This window comes from Asterias amurensis, chromosome 11, assembly GCF_032118995.1.
Source record: "Asterias amurensis chromosome 11, ASM3211899v1".
Taxonomy (NCBI): Eukaryota; Metazoa; Echinodermata; class Asteroidea; order Forcipulatida; family Asteriidae; genus Asterias; species Asterias amurensis.
In genome coordinates, this window is record NC_092658.1 from 2,515,500 (window position 1) to 2,529,942 (window position 14,443).

Here is a 14,443-nt window from a genome sequence, read left to right on the forward strand (position 1 = left end):
CCACCACGGTGAAACAAAGGCCGCCGTTCAAACACGGTTGACTTATACACGGGTCTATGGTCCAATCAGGATAAGGTTCAGTTCAATAAGAGTTTATACGCAGAAATAAGAAAGAAAAGTATCATTAAAACAAGAAAAGCAATGTATCGTTAAAAGAGGAAAACAAAGTATCGTTAACAGAAGAAGAAAATGGAAATTGTTTTGAAGAGAGCAGACTTTAAAAGAAGAGACTGATCGCAGTTACATAAAAACACATGCAAACAGAATACAGACCAGTAAGAATAGACACACAAACAAAGAAACAGAATATTGTCATTAATTTAATAAGATAATATGCAAACAGGATAAAATAAGAAGATATGCAAGGACAAAACCTTCTCATGCAATAAGTGCTAAAAGTTTGTGAAAATCATTGAAAGTGTGAAGATGTAGTGGAAAGTTTTGTGAATGATGTAACTTGAATTGGATTGAAAAAATGGCGTTTGAAGCTTTGCATGGTGTGGAGAATAAGAGTAACTATCAGTATATATATGAATAGTAAACTTGGAGGTACAACCATGAGTAAAATCTCTTTTGAATGAGTGGTGGCTCTGAAAAGAGCCGGGTTGGGAGACCAAACCGGCTCTTTTCAGAGCCACCACCACTCCTTTAAAAGATATTGTGTTCTCATCATTGTTGTCTTCATCATGTCTGTCTTTGTTCGTTTTATCAGTCCGTTCGTTCTTGTCCCCGTTTATTGTCTGTCCCCAGGCATCCCTACATAAGCCTCGGCTTCCAGATGATGCCCCCATACTCTATGTATTTTTTTTTTTTCTCACCCTCATTAAATAGCTTTGTTTATTGGTTATTCCTTAAAAAAAAAAAAAAAAAAACCCTTTCAGGATTATGATAAGTTTAGGAATTTTTGAATTTTCTGATGTTGCATACATAAAGGTACAATGTATTTAAGAATGGTAGAAATTACAAGGTATATGGTGACAATGTGATCAACCATATCAATGAAACAACAAACTTGTGAAAATTTTAAGCGGATTTTTGTGAGAGTTGGGAGAACATCTTTAAACAATACACAATTTTCTGTATGTAAAGACATGGTCCCTAATTTGGGTGGTCACAACCAAAATGAGATAAAGTTGTTTTCGAATATAACTTATTTCAGTAAAAGTTGAGACTAAATTTCATTGATGATGTTGTATCCTGAAAAATCTTGTATTTTATCTAGGTTTTTTCCCTTTTTCCTTGTGTTAGAAATTGACAATTGCATCGCAGGAATTTGTCAAAACGGAGGGACGTGCCAGGACCTTGTAGGTGATTACATTTGTAGCTGTGTTCCCGGTTACACCGGTAGAAACTGTCAAACAAGTAAGTCTAATACAACATTGTGCTTCATACATAGGGTGCGTTCGCTTTAGCTTCCTTGTGTCGACCCCGCAGTGCTCATTCAGATGAGCCCCTGACAAGAGCTAATCGAACGGACACACTCGCCCTCTCAGGTGACTTCATGCACCTTGGGGCAGCCTTAAGTGCCCGTTCCACAAGCAGGGAACTGGGGGCTGACTCGGGTGAGCCCCTGGAGTGCCGTCAATGCTATTCGAACGTACCGGGGGGACCCGGGGAAGCTAATCGAACCCACCCATAGTGTTTCCAAACGCCTACCAAATAAAAACCTTGGGAATAATTATCTACTAAAGAGCAATCGGGAGTAAGTTTTCAACCTAGTTCTGGATGAACGTGTTTACAGTCGGGGAATAGCTAAGATGTTACCAAGACATTCGCCTTGTGTGCCATTTGCCCCCTCGGGTATAGGCCCTAAGAAACACCATGAAACAAATGTTACTGTTTTTAAGAGGAGTAGCTATAGGCCTTGTTTGTGGCGAACTTGTCTTAAAAATATAATGAAAACTGTTTTTGTTCCCAATTTTTTACAATATGAACCATCTTAAATTTTGCAGATATCGCTGAGTGTCTTAGCAATCAATTATGGCAGTATTTGTAAGATTAATTCCATTCCAGTCAATTCAATTACTGCTTATCCTTGTTTATAAAAACGTGACATTTGTTTACGTGTGTACAAGGTGAGAGCACATGCAAGTATATAGGGCATGCAATTTAATTATTATGCATGGTTTGTTGGCTCTGCAAGAGGCCTGCAAAGATTTGTAAAAAAACAAATCTGTCAAAAACTTGACCTAGCATTTATATATGAAAGATGAAAAAACTAAAACAGATATTTTTAATTACAACAACATTTGTCAGATTTGAATCTAATGTTTGTTAGAACGAGTAACTCGTCCTAACTTAGAATGGGTATAATGCATATTTACATCAATGCATACTAAACGTCTATGGTTGCTAAACTTTAACTGGTCCTAAGTCCTAAGATTAATCGTAAGTTAGAAAGAGTTTGGTTAAAATTGCAGATGGTCAGAGTAAGGAAGTTACTAAATTTCCATATTTGTTCTTTGATCTTTCAGTTGATAAGCCGACGAATGGAATCAACACAGTATTGTTAGTTGCACTTATCATTGTTGGATTGGTTGTCATAATTGTTCTTCCGATTTTAATTATTGTGTGCGTCAAGTTGAGGAAAGCACAGAAAGATCCTCAAAGAAAGCGCAGGGAACAGGTAGGACGAAATTTTCAGCTCAATCTGGCCTGCATGATGAAGTAAACAACACTTAAAGACAATGGGGTGGATTTCACAAAGAGTTAAGACTAGTCTTATCCGGACGGGTTACTCGTCCTATCTTAGGACTAGCCTAAAGGTTTTTTTCTCCTTGCGACTATAGGACTGGTCCCAACTCTTTGTGAAATCGACCCCTGGACACCTTTGGTAATTTCCAAAGACCAGCTATTTCTCACTTGGTATACCTAAACCTAAGCTTTCAGATGCCTTGAATTCAAGACCTAAGCTGAGGTATCTCATTCAATTCAAATATTTTAGTGAGAAATTACTTCTTTCTCAAAAACTGTGTTACTTCAGAGGGAGCCATTTCTCACAATGTTGTTAACTATCAACAGCTCTCCATTGCTCGTTACCAAGTACGTTTTGATGCTAACACTTATTTTGAGTAATTACAAACAGTGCCCATTTCCTTTAAAGCCATTGTACCCTTTCGGTAAACAGTATTGTCCAAGGCCCACACTTCGTGTATCACAACTTCTATATAAAATAACAAACCTGTGAAAATTTAGGCTCAATCGGTCATCGGAGTCGGGAGAAATTAACGGGAAAACCCAACCTTGTTTCCGCACGTTTCGCCGTGTCATGACATGTGTTTAAAATAAATCGGTAATTCTCGTTAACGAGAATTGATATTGTTTTACTGTTTTCTCAAAAAGTAAAGCATTTCATGGAATAATATTTCAAGAGAAGTATTTCACCACTACCTTCTGTAAACCCTGTAAGTTTTATTTGTAAATCTGTGAACTTTTTTTTCTGTACCGAAAGGGTCCAATGGCTTTAAATAATAATACAAAGAAGTACACAAATTTTGCTGAAATGATATGTCATACCAACTATGATAGCATTCTGCATGACAAGAAAAGACAGGTTGTCCCAGAGCTGAAAGTCAAACCATCCCACCCCCCCCCCCAAAAAAAAAGAGAACAAGAAAGTTAATTTAAATGTTTGTTATTAACAGTTTGACAAAACGCGATTAGAGTTAAATTAATACATTTTAACACACAGACCAGTACAATAAACCAAAAGTTCTATGTATACATACTCTCCCTTTTACTTTGTGTTCGTATCCTTAAGAAATATGAGTCTAGAAAATATATTGTGTGGTTTCTTGTGATGTTTAGGACCTCCCTGATATTGTGAGTGTACCCGCCATTGATCCGTCTGTTGACTCGGGAGGAATAACTAATCCAGCCGAATCACCGATCGAACTACACCCAATGACACAGCCTATTATCTCAGGAGGAATGTCTAACCCAGCCCAACCACCAATCAATATACATATGACAGAAGAAGAAGTTAAATATGAGTACGTCGGTCTTCCAACTTGGGCAGTCAAGTGGTCCATTTTGTGGACGAACGTGATCTTGGAAGAAACAGTACTCGGTAGAGGCTACTTCGGAGAGGTTCGTCTTGGTGGCATTAAGATGGGTGGCAACAGAGTTACTAAAGCTGCAATCAAAATGCTCATAGGTTGGTTAACAATTATTATGTACGTATAGTAGCTCAAAGCCTGTAAATCGAGACCACAAGGTGGCCTTATCGTTTGTAGTTCAGTGACAGGATAAGCAGTTTCATTTGTCACCATGTTGTTTGTGATGTGGCGAATCTGTCAAACCGATTTCTTAAACACATTTTCTGTCATGTAACCTTCCAGCTTTTTTTTTACATTTGTTTGTTTTGTTTTGTTTGAGTTGTTTTTTTGATTGAGGAAGTAGTAAATTGTTTTTGGTTGTAAACAATGATTATTGTGATGATTGACAGCAGAAAGTCTCCGTGTTGTAACACAACTTTTTACTTTTATCTAGCTGGCGCATCAGAGAAAAGCACTGCTGACTTTTGGAAGGAGTTCAAAACGATGACAGTCATCGGACCCCACCCCAATGTCATCAGTCTTTTGGGTGCTTGTATAAACGCAGGTAGAAATAAAATTTCGATTAAAACCTTAAGCTTCCCTGAAACTCATAAGTGAGAAAAAAAGAAAAAACATCTGATATTTTTTGTATTTTTCAAACGAGTAGGCCCTATGAATGTGCTAAACAAATTCCTTGACAAAGCACATGAGCCATTTTTTTTTCATCAACACACGACTGTCTACTTTGATGAAAATCCTTCAGGTATAAAGAGGAAAAGAGTGGGGGAAAACTACTTCATGCACATGATGTCATTTGAGTACGGCACCCTCTTGGCTGGAAATCAAAAGAGCGGCTCGAAATCGAAAGAGTGTTGCAAATTTTCCCATTGATTCACCATTGCTTTTGAAGCAAAATATATGTTGATGTGTGTCCTTGTGAATTTGAATGCCGCATTTCTTTGTGGGTTTCAGCTAAGTCTGTCAAAAGAAGAAAAAAATGCTTATAATTAAGTAAGTTATGTTTTGTTCCAGGAAATCTCTACGTTGCGTTGGAGTACCTTCCTGGAAATAATCTCCACAAACATCTTCTGGAAAATGGCCCAAACCAGCAACAAAGGAAACCTCTTACTATCATGCAAAAGTTGAAATTTAGTGTGGACATTGCAAAAGGAATGCAGCATCTCTCTGCAGCAGGGGTGAGTTATTTTTTTTTAAATACCTAGTAACTTTATGCAGAGTAGTAATTTCGCTCCGCCCCAGTGGCCAGGCTATCCAGGACAAGGGATAGGCTAATCAGCTTGCACAGATTCTTGTTCAGGAAGTATGTCAGGCATGCAGTGTGAGTGTGAAGCATGATGGGACTGAGCATTTTCAGGATATAGGACCGTGCTTAATACAATTGCCGTCCCAGCGCCTTTGGTTAATGTAAGGCGCTGGAGACGAGCGAAAGTAGTAACTGGAGACTTTGGAACGCTAGGTGGCAGCAGACTAACCAGGTGAAATTCCATTGTTTACGTAGTTCTGAAAATGCGCACATTACCGAGAACAATGGATTTAACTAGTAAGTCTGCTGCCACCTAGCAACTTAAAAAGGCTGTTGGTTCATGACGTGTGTGTCCCTCTTGAGTTTCTCCACCCAACAGGGGTAAATGGATGCCTATCATCTGTTTGAGCATGAAGGCAGAGGGATGAGGTTGTTTTGTATTAATTTAATTAAACGACCACTAGGATGACCATTGGCCAAAATTTTGGCCCGACCATTAGTAAGCATTGAACTAATTACTAGGCTGCAATTGGGTAAAGTAAGAATGTGTGGGATGAACATTATATGATTTTTTCCGCCATCCAGGTAATAATATTGAAAATTTCACCCTATCCTGGGTGCATCATTGAACATGATGGAACATTTGGTTGATATCCGCCCTCTAATTGGCACTCGCTCAATTGGATGTTGTATCAAATGAACTAAATTAATTTAAGTTAAAAAAATAGCCAATATCTGTTTTGGTATAGAATACACATGTCACTATGTTCTTGCTTTTGTTTGTTTGTCTATCTGATCTTTCCATCCAGGGAACTCGGCAAGCTCCCACAAATGAATATAAACACCAAGCTGGCAACAACCAATCTCTCTCGTACAATTATTGGTTTAACGTCTATGATTATGAATTGCACAAATCAAGAAATTGTGATTCAGTAACTAGACGACACAATTTATTCTAGTCGTAGTGAAATCAGCGGCTAGCTGGGGATTCGAACCCACAACCTTATGATTGCAAGTCCTGCACTCTAACCACTTGACCACGGTGACCATGCTTATACCACCATCTGTTGCACGTTACTGCCTGTTGGTAGTGACACCAAATCTCTCTCCGTGAGTTGTGGTGGCTCTGAAAAAACACACAACTGTTCTATCAATTCAACATGTTTATCATTGCAGATAATTCACCGTAATTTGGCAGCTAGGAACATACTTCTCGGAGAGGAGTTAGTCGCCAAGGTTTCTGATTTTGGATTGTCTCGCAGAGAACATATCTATGTCCAAGTATCGGAGGTAATTTAAAACAGGCAGGAGCTCTTGCAGTAATGTCAGTCTCTATGCCCTAGTGCTGTAGTCCTTTATCTTTAAGCATTTTGTATTTCTTCCATAAATATCAGTGTAACCAGACTGCAGCTGAACGGGCGCGACATTACGCTTTTGCTCATAATTGGTGTCGGCATGTCAAAAAGGTCTAGTGAGTACCAGATTGGATTTATTTCGCGCCTAATATAAAGTTAGCCAAACTATTCAGGTCGACAATCCGAATTTCGCAAGTTCATGTCAAGTTATCTTAACTTTGTTCAAACCGCAAAACTGTTTCACCGAAATTATCATATCTTGAAATTAAAATGGGTAGGATATAAAAAAAAAAGTACAGAGTGATAAATTATCAAAAAGATAAGTGCCAACAGCTCATTGTTTCAAATCTTGCCCTTGCTAGCATTTTTTTAATTTCTTAGAAATATTTTCGACTGGAATATTGTCAGAAAGAAGTAATTTTTCACGAATTTGATTTTGAGACCTCATAATTAGATTTGGAGGTCTCGAAATCAAGCATCTGAAAGCACAAAACTTTGTGTGACAAGGGGGGGTTTTCTTTCATTATTGTCTCGCAACTTTGACGACCAAATAAGCTCAAATTTTCACAAGTTTGTTATTTTATGCAAATGTTGAGAAACACCAAGGGAGAAGACTGGTCTTTGATAATTACCAATAGTGTCCAGTGTCATCAATATTTTGTCTTATTTTAACAACAGACGGCGATTCCGATTCGCTGGTTGTCCATAGAATCCCTGACGAGTCAGCTGTATGTTTCCGAGAGTGACGTGTGAGTCTTTGTAAATGAAATATTTATTACATACACTTTGATTAATATTTGATTGATTGATATTGATATTGATAGTTTATGTTTATTATTGTTATTATTATTATTGTTATTATTACTATTATTATTATTTATATTTTTTGGGGTGGGGGTGTGGGGGCTATCAGTAAAATGATTGCTAGGGAGTGAGCTGATGTTGAATCTTTCTCAAGTGTTGTTAAGAGTAAGCTGTCAAACCCAGTCAGTTCTTTCCTCCTCAACTGTCCTGGTGGCTTCTTTTTTATTGATTTTTTATTTTTTGACAAATAATGTTTTGGTATAAGTTGCTTTTGTTTGTATTTATTTGACTGTAGATGGTCTTTCGGAATCTTACTCTGGGAGATTATGACTTTCGGTAAGTATAATAACTAGGCCCAACTATCATGTCTGATTCTCTGCTTACCAAAGGAGTTCTGTGCTTCAGTGAAGCGAAGAATTCTGGGGTTAAAGCTGAATTTGGACCCTGATTAGATCACAGAAACATAACAATGACCTGTGAGTCTTTTTTTAGGTACACGATTCCCATGCCGCTCTCACACTATGGCGATTATGCTAGCGAATGTGCTTACGAATGGTAATATTCGCAGTGTCTTCGTAAGCGTTCATAACAAATTGGGAATGTTTACTAGTCATTCACCATCTCCTTCTGAATAAGATCAGTCAATTTAGGCTGCCCTCACACGGCAAATGTGCTTACGAATGGATATTTGACAATTGCTATCTAATCTCAACTTTTGGACTAATTCACCGCACCGCAAATTTCAAAATTAATATTCGTACTGGCAAGAATATTCGCCACAGTGTGAGAGCAGCGTTTGTTGAGAATATTGGCCATTTCTGATGCCACAGGTGAGCCATGTCTTAATGAGTGACCTTTGAAGTAGCATCGGGTGCATCTCTGGAAATTCCAGTTCTTCAACTTTTTTTGTTTTTTGTTTTTTTAGCTAGCAGCTGTAGCCGTAGCCATGATCTCAACAAGGCCACAGCTAAGTCTGCCCTTGGCATAAACTGCAGACTCAGCCGCAAGCGGCCAGGTTGAAAATATATATAATAGTAATATCAAAGTCTTATAATAGCACGCGTACCTACCAACAAGGTACTCAAGGCACTTAACACATATTTATATTTTTCCAATTATGTAGCACCTTAAGGGTTTAAAAGGTGCTACGGCGCTTAGCAGCCACAGCCAGGAACACAGGGGTGAACCCCTTCTCTTTTCGATAAGTGCACCACTGGGTTCTTTTACATCCGTTACACAACACATGGGACCAACGGCTTAACGTCCAATCCGAAGGACAAAGCAATGGTTAAGTGTCTTGCTTAAGGACACAAGTGTCACGAATTGGGGATTCGAACCCACACTCTGCTGATCAGAAACACCAAAGTTAGGATTCAGTGCTCTTAACCGCTCGGCCACGACCCTTCTACACCCCCAAATTATTGTTTTGTTTTATTTCTTAGGTGGGGTGCCCTACCAAAGTATCCATACGACCGGAGAACTGATAAACAAGCTACTGGGCGGGTACAGGATGCCTCAACCTGAAGCCTGCCCGGACAAGATGTAAGGCCCGTAGTGTAACACGCATGAACTCTGGGGTGTGGTTTAGGGGGGGATACATGTATCCTTTCAACATTGTAGATATAGGAGACAGGGAACAATAGTAATACCTCCTCCTGAATCATTGTTGTAAAAGCACAAATTATAATGTCTGTAAAAGAAGTGGAAATAAGGATGAAATGACGATTCTACTGTGGCTATTTATAAACAATAAACTAGTCGTGTGATAGTACAACTACCGATTTTTAAAATTATTCTTAATATAATCATTAGTGCAATTTTAATTGAGTAGAAATATGCGGCACAATGTTTTTTTTTTCTTTCTTAAGACACAATCTGATGTACAAGTGTTGGAATCGTACAAAAAATGTTCTTTAAAAAATGTTTACATTTCTTAAAGGAACACGTTGCCTTGGATCGGTCGAGTTGGTCTTTGAAAAACGTTTGTAACCGTTTTTTATAAAATGCATATGGGTAGAAAGATGTTGTAAAAGTAGAATACAATGATCCACACAAACATGCCTCGAAATTGCGTGGTTTTCCTTTTACCTCGTCGACTAACACGTCGGCCATTTATGGGGGTCAAAATTTTGACTCCCATAAATGGCCGACGGTGATAGTTCACACAGTAGAAGGAAGACCACGCAATTTCGAGGCAAACTTGTGTGGATCATTGTATGCTACTTTTAAAACATCTTTCCAACCATATGCATTATATAAAAAACGGTTACAAACGCTTTTGTTTTGACCAACTCGTCCGATCCAAGGCAACGTGTTCCTTTAAGTGTAATTCAATTAAGAAGAATAATGCGTTTAATTTTCTTTTCATTTCTTAAGTTACGATCTGATGTTGAAGTGTTGGAATCGAGCACCAAACCTTCGCCCAAGTTTTAAAGTAATCACCGAAGAACTGGACAAAATAAGAGTCGCCCTTGAACCGCATGTACGTATATAATAATAATATTAATAATAAGACTTGTAATGCGCACATATCCACCCTGCTGGGTGTTCAAGGCGCATGGGTTTATTCGTTTGTGTTTTGTCGGTGCCCCCCACTGCTGCCGTGAATGTTTGAACTGTTCATGTTTTAGAAAACATGTTGGTCACAAACGGCTTGTACCAAAATACCCATAGCGATCGCAAACAGACGCAAGGTTTTGCCTACAACTTCCATTCACATAAAGAGGTCAAAAGTAAAGGTCATGTTCGGATATGACATTTTTTCAAATGTAGTACGTGTATGTAATTAAACATAGTATACCAATTTCTATAAAAAAAATGTTAAAGAACTCCTTTTCAGAAATCCCTTTGTTACTTGTTTTGAAAGCCATGAAATCTAATCTGAGCTTTTATGTTTATTCATTTGTAGATTTACGAGACATCAGTTCTCTCCTAGAATTTTGGCGCCACGGAACCGTAGTTTGAAGATGACTTGCAACCTACACTGGGTAACTACACTGTCTGATGTTATACCAATAATGAGTAGGTGTCAACTAAGCCGCTTAGTGTTGAAAGAAAATTAAAGTTAGGTGGAATGATTTGCCAAAGGAGTTTGTATGGGGTGAAGGTGGCCAAGTTTTTCTAAGTTTAGTTTAAAACTGCAGAAAATAGTTAATGGCCTGACGTTTCGACCCTAGCAAAGTCTTTCTCGAAGGCTAAATGACAACACAACAAACATGAACAGGTAACTAAGTGAAACACAAGCAGTGAGGTGGAAATACATGAATGGGGTTAGAAAGCATACAGAAAAAAGCAGGGGTAAACAATGAATAGGGGGACAAAAAAAGGGGGGGTGAAGGGACTGGAGGAGCCAAACTGTCCTACCTTGATTTTGCTGATGATATTGCAGCATTGTCCGACAGATCTAGGGTCTCCAGACTGTAATGGACTCCATCAGTGATGCCTCAGCTAGACTGGGTCTTATGATCAGCAGAAAGAAAACGAAAATCATGCTTTCAGGTGATCACCAGACAACACCTGACATTCTCGTTGGGCAAGATAAAGTTGATGTAGTGGATGACTTTACCTACCTGGGAAGTTCCATCAACAGCCAGGGATCAATGGATCATGAAATCAGCTGCAGAATAGGTAAAGCCTCCGCAGCCTTCAACCAGCTTAATAAGATCTGGACAAGCAAGAAGTTCTCTCTTCAAACCAAGCTTCGCTTCTACAATTCCAACGTGCTATCTACTTTACTCTATGGTTGCGAAACTTGGCACTTAAAATCAAGTCAAGAGAAGAAACTTGATGCATTCGACTCAAGATGCCTAAGGAAGATCTTGGGCATTAAGTGGAGTGACTTCGTCCGCAATGAGGAGGTCAGAGATCGATCACAACAAACTCCAGTGTCCAATACAATCTGTGGGCGGCGCATGAACTGGCTGGGCCATGTTTCGCAGCTCCCCCCTTCGAGACTCGCCAATCAAGTCCTGTGGTGGAACCCGCCGGGAAGGAGGAGGAGAGGCCGACCTAAAATGAACTGGCACCAGACCATCCAGCGGGACCTTCATAGGGTCAATAGAGGCTGGAGCGACGTCAGGTCACTGACTGCCGACCGATCTGCCTGGAGAGCGTTGACTGCCTCATGCGTCGGACGACGCAGGAGCCCCTAAGTCTAAGTAAGTAAGTGAAGGAAAGGGACTGGCTTGACCACAAGTTTAAAACTGTGTTTTAAACTGAACTTCGATAGTCAAAAAGTATACTAAGAATGTACCTTAATATTACGCCTTATATTGAAAAGAAATAATTTGTTTTATTTGCACTTTGTTTAGGTGTTCAAGCAATAACTAAATGTTGGTGTTTTGTTAAGGTGTTAATTTGGGGGATATTTGTTATTTAAAAAAGGTTTATTCTGCTGTGTAACCCGTTCTCAAACAAAAATATGTTGCGAAAGTTTTAAAAAATCACCAAAATTTGCTTGCAATATTAGACTTAAAACATGCTGGGGAAAATCTATCAATATGATGATGTCAATTGGTGTAAAATAAAAGTATTTTAAATTTATTATTTCTATAACCTTTTAATCTCCTTAACTACTACTACTACTCCGACGGCCGTTTGCGGAAGGACTTGCAAAGTCTACCCGTACCATGGACCTTCTTCCACCAACTAGATATTAGAGTCATTCTTGCAGTGAGTCATTATTGCAGTGAGTCTGCGCAGTGCCAATAATAGCCTATCATCCCGGCTGGGTTCCAGGACCTCTCGTTTCAGAAACAGTACTGATCCGTATTTTGTTTACATACTGAATAGGTAGTTGCTTCTGTTTGTGTGTTTTGTTGGTGGTTTATTTATGTCTCTTTGATGTAGCTTCCAATAGCGATATATTTTTTAAATGTAAACTGTATATTTTTATATGAAAACTATTTTTGTATGTAAACTATTTTTGTATAAAAAATTGTGTTTTTTACTGTAATTGGCCACGAGTGTAAACAACAATAAACCAAACAAAAACATCACATATTTTCAACTAGCATATAGATTAGAGGGCGCTATCAGCTTACGAATATGGACCACGTGAGAGGTCAACGATACATTTTGGAAGATCCGGCTATCAGATTGGGCTGGTATCTGACCCTTAAGTGTGATATCGAGGGGCCAATTTCATAGCGCTGCTAAGCACAAAAATTTGCTTAGCATGAAATTTTGGCCTCGATAAAAACAGAATTACCAACCAAATTTCCGCGTGGTTATGAGGATAAACAAACAACAGCTGAATACAAGTAACAAGAAATATGCAACAAATGGAAATATGGTTGGTAATCCTGTTTTTATAAAGGAAGAAATTTCATGCTAAACAAATTTGTGTGCTTAGCAGCACTATGAAATTGGGTCCTGATGTTCAGGCTAACATGCATGCAGTGCTTGATTACAGGCCACTAGATGTGGTATAGTTGCCCCGAGTTTTAAAAATAATACTTGGCAGAAAGAAAGCACGATACATCAGCGACATCAGTTTAAGACAAAATGTATTTAGAATCAAACAAATCAATTACCATTATTACTTGGTCCGATACATTGACAAATTTTCAGAGTTAAAAATAGATAGACTGACAGTTTGTGTGTCGCCGCTGATGTCTTTTTATATATGTAGCCATTTTAATGTAGTTGAATACAATTGCTCTAGCAGCAACTCAAAATTTAACAAACATAATCTGCCAAGTACAGACTTAAAATGAAGCATTAGAAAAATAAATAAACTTTACAAAATTGATGAGGTAGGCCCTACTTTTTAACAAGTTTCATTAAGTGAACTTTGTATCCAATCCATATTCCTTAATAATATGGACAAATTAAGTGTGCATTATTTCTACGATAAGGCGTCAATTTACTTCTATTCATCAGCATTAATTTGAAGGTAATTGAATTTTGTTGAGTGTTATGGAAAGGGTAATGTGTGTCGCCCTAAAATTGCGCCTGGATATTCATTTGTCAGTAGGTCTTTACCTTGTAAAAAAAACCAAGGTAATTCTGCGGTCAATTTGTTCAAATCACAAAGCCAGAAAAGTGAACCATTTATAACATTTTCTGCATCTTTCACAGTCATTGACAAAATCACACGCTTACGCCATCCTACTTAAACAGTCAGTATGTTTTATAGTAGCGAGCAATACAGGGGATTTGTGAATTAAAGCCAGAGTTATCCAAGGCCCAAACTTCGTGTATCACAACTTATATACACAATAACAAACCTGTGAAAATTTAGGCTCAATCGGTCATCGGAGTCGGGAGAAAATAATGGGAAACCCCACCCTTGTATCCGCGCGTTTTGCCGTGTCATGACATGTGTTTAAAATAACCCCTAATTCTCGATATCGAGAATTGATATTGTTTTAATGTTTTCTCAAAAAGTAAAGAATTTCATGGAATAATATTATTTCAAGAGAAGTCTTTCACCATTACCTTCTGTAAACCCGGTAAGTTATTTGATTTGTAAATCTGTGAACTTTTATTTTTTCTTCTGTACCGAAAGTGTCAAATGGCTTTAAAAGATTCGTTTTTACAAATCCAAACTCATGTAGATATAACCATATAACATATAATTTGTGTTAATGATGTTATGGTGAACACAGTTCTCTCTCACATGGCCTAAACAGACAGGTACGTTTTGTCGGTTGTAACCAATAATGGTTTCTGCGAATTGGCTACCTACTGGCAAATGACTGCAACAGTTATTGGTTTATGACCGCCAAAAGGAATCCTAGAAATGGCACCTTTGCACATAGTAAACAATTTTAATGCATTCAAAAATGGTATGAAATACAAGATATGAAATAACACCCATAACACCCATCGGACTGGTATACTAGGCTAGGCTGTGATGTTGGTGTGTCAATTTCTGGGTCAATGCTTCATCCAGACTAAACAGGGCATTCGCAGGCTTTATGGGTAATCATGGTTTGATTGGGAACTTTTGACAAACAAAATTGTCGGAGTAAAGATAA

At 38.3% G+C, this 14,443-nt stretch overlaps 1 protein-coding gene across 1 annotated transcript; it reads left to right on the forward strand.

Moving 5' to 3' along the window:
- The first annotated feature begins 1,254 nt into the window (after positions 1-1,254).
- On the forward strand, positions 1,255-10,395 carry LOC139944117 (tyrosine-protein kinase receptor Tie-1-like). Its single transcript, XM_071941077.1, has 11 exons — positions 1,255-1,362; positions 2,475-2,626; positions 3,808-4,156; positions 4,492-4,602; positions 5,070-5,233; positions 6,478-6,591; positions 7,335-7,405; positions 7,756-7,796; positions 8,903-9,002; positions 9,837-9,942; positions 10,369-10,395. The coding sequence occupies exons 3-11, from the start codon at positions 3,904-3,906 to the stop codon at positions 10,393-10,395; spliced, it is 987 nt and encodes a 328-aa protein (XP_071797178.1). The 5' UTR covers positions 1,255-1,362; positions 2,475-2,626; positions 3,808-3,903.
- Positions 10,396-14,443: the final 4,048 nt, after the last annotated feature.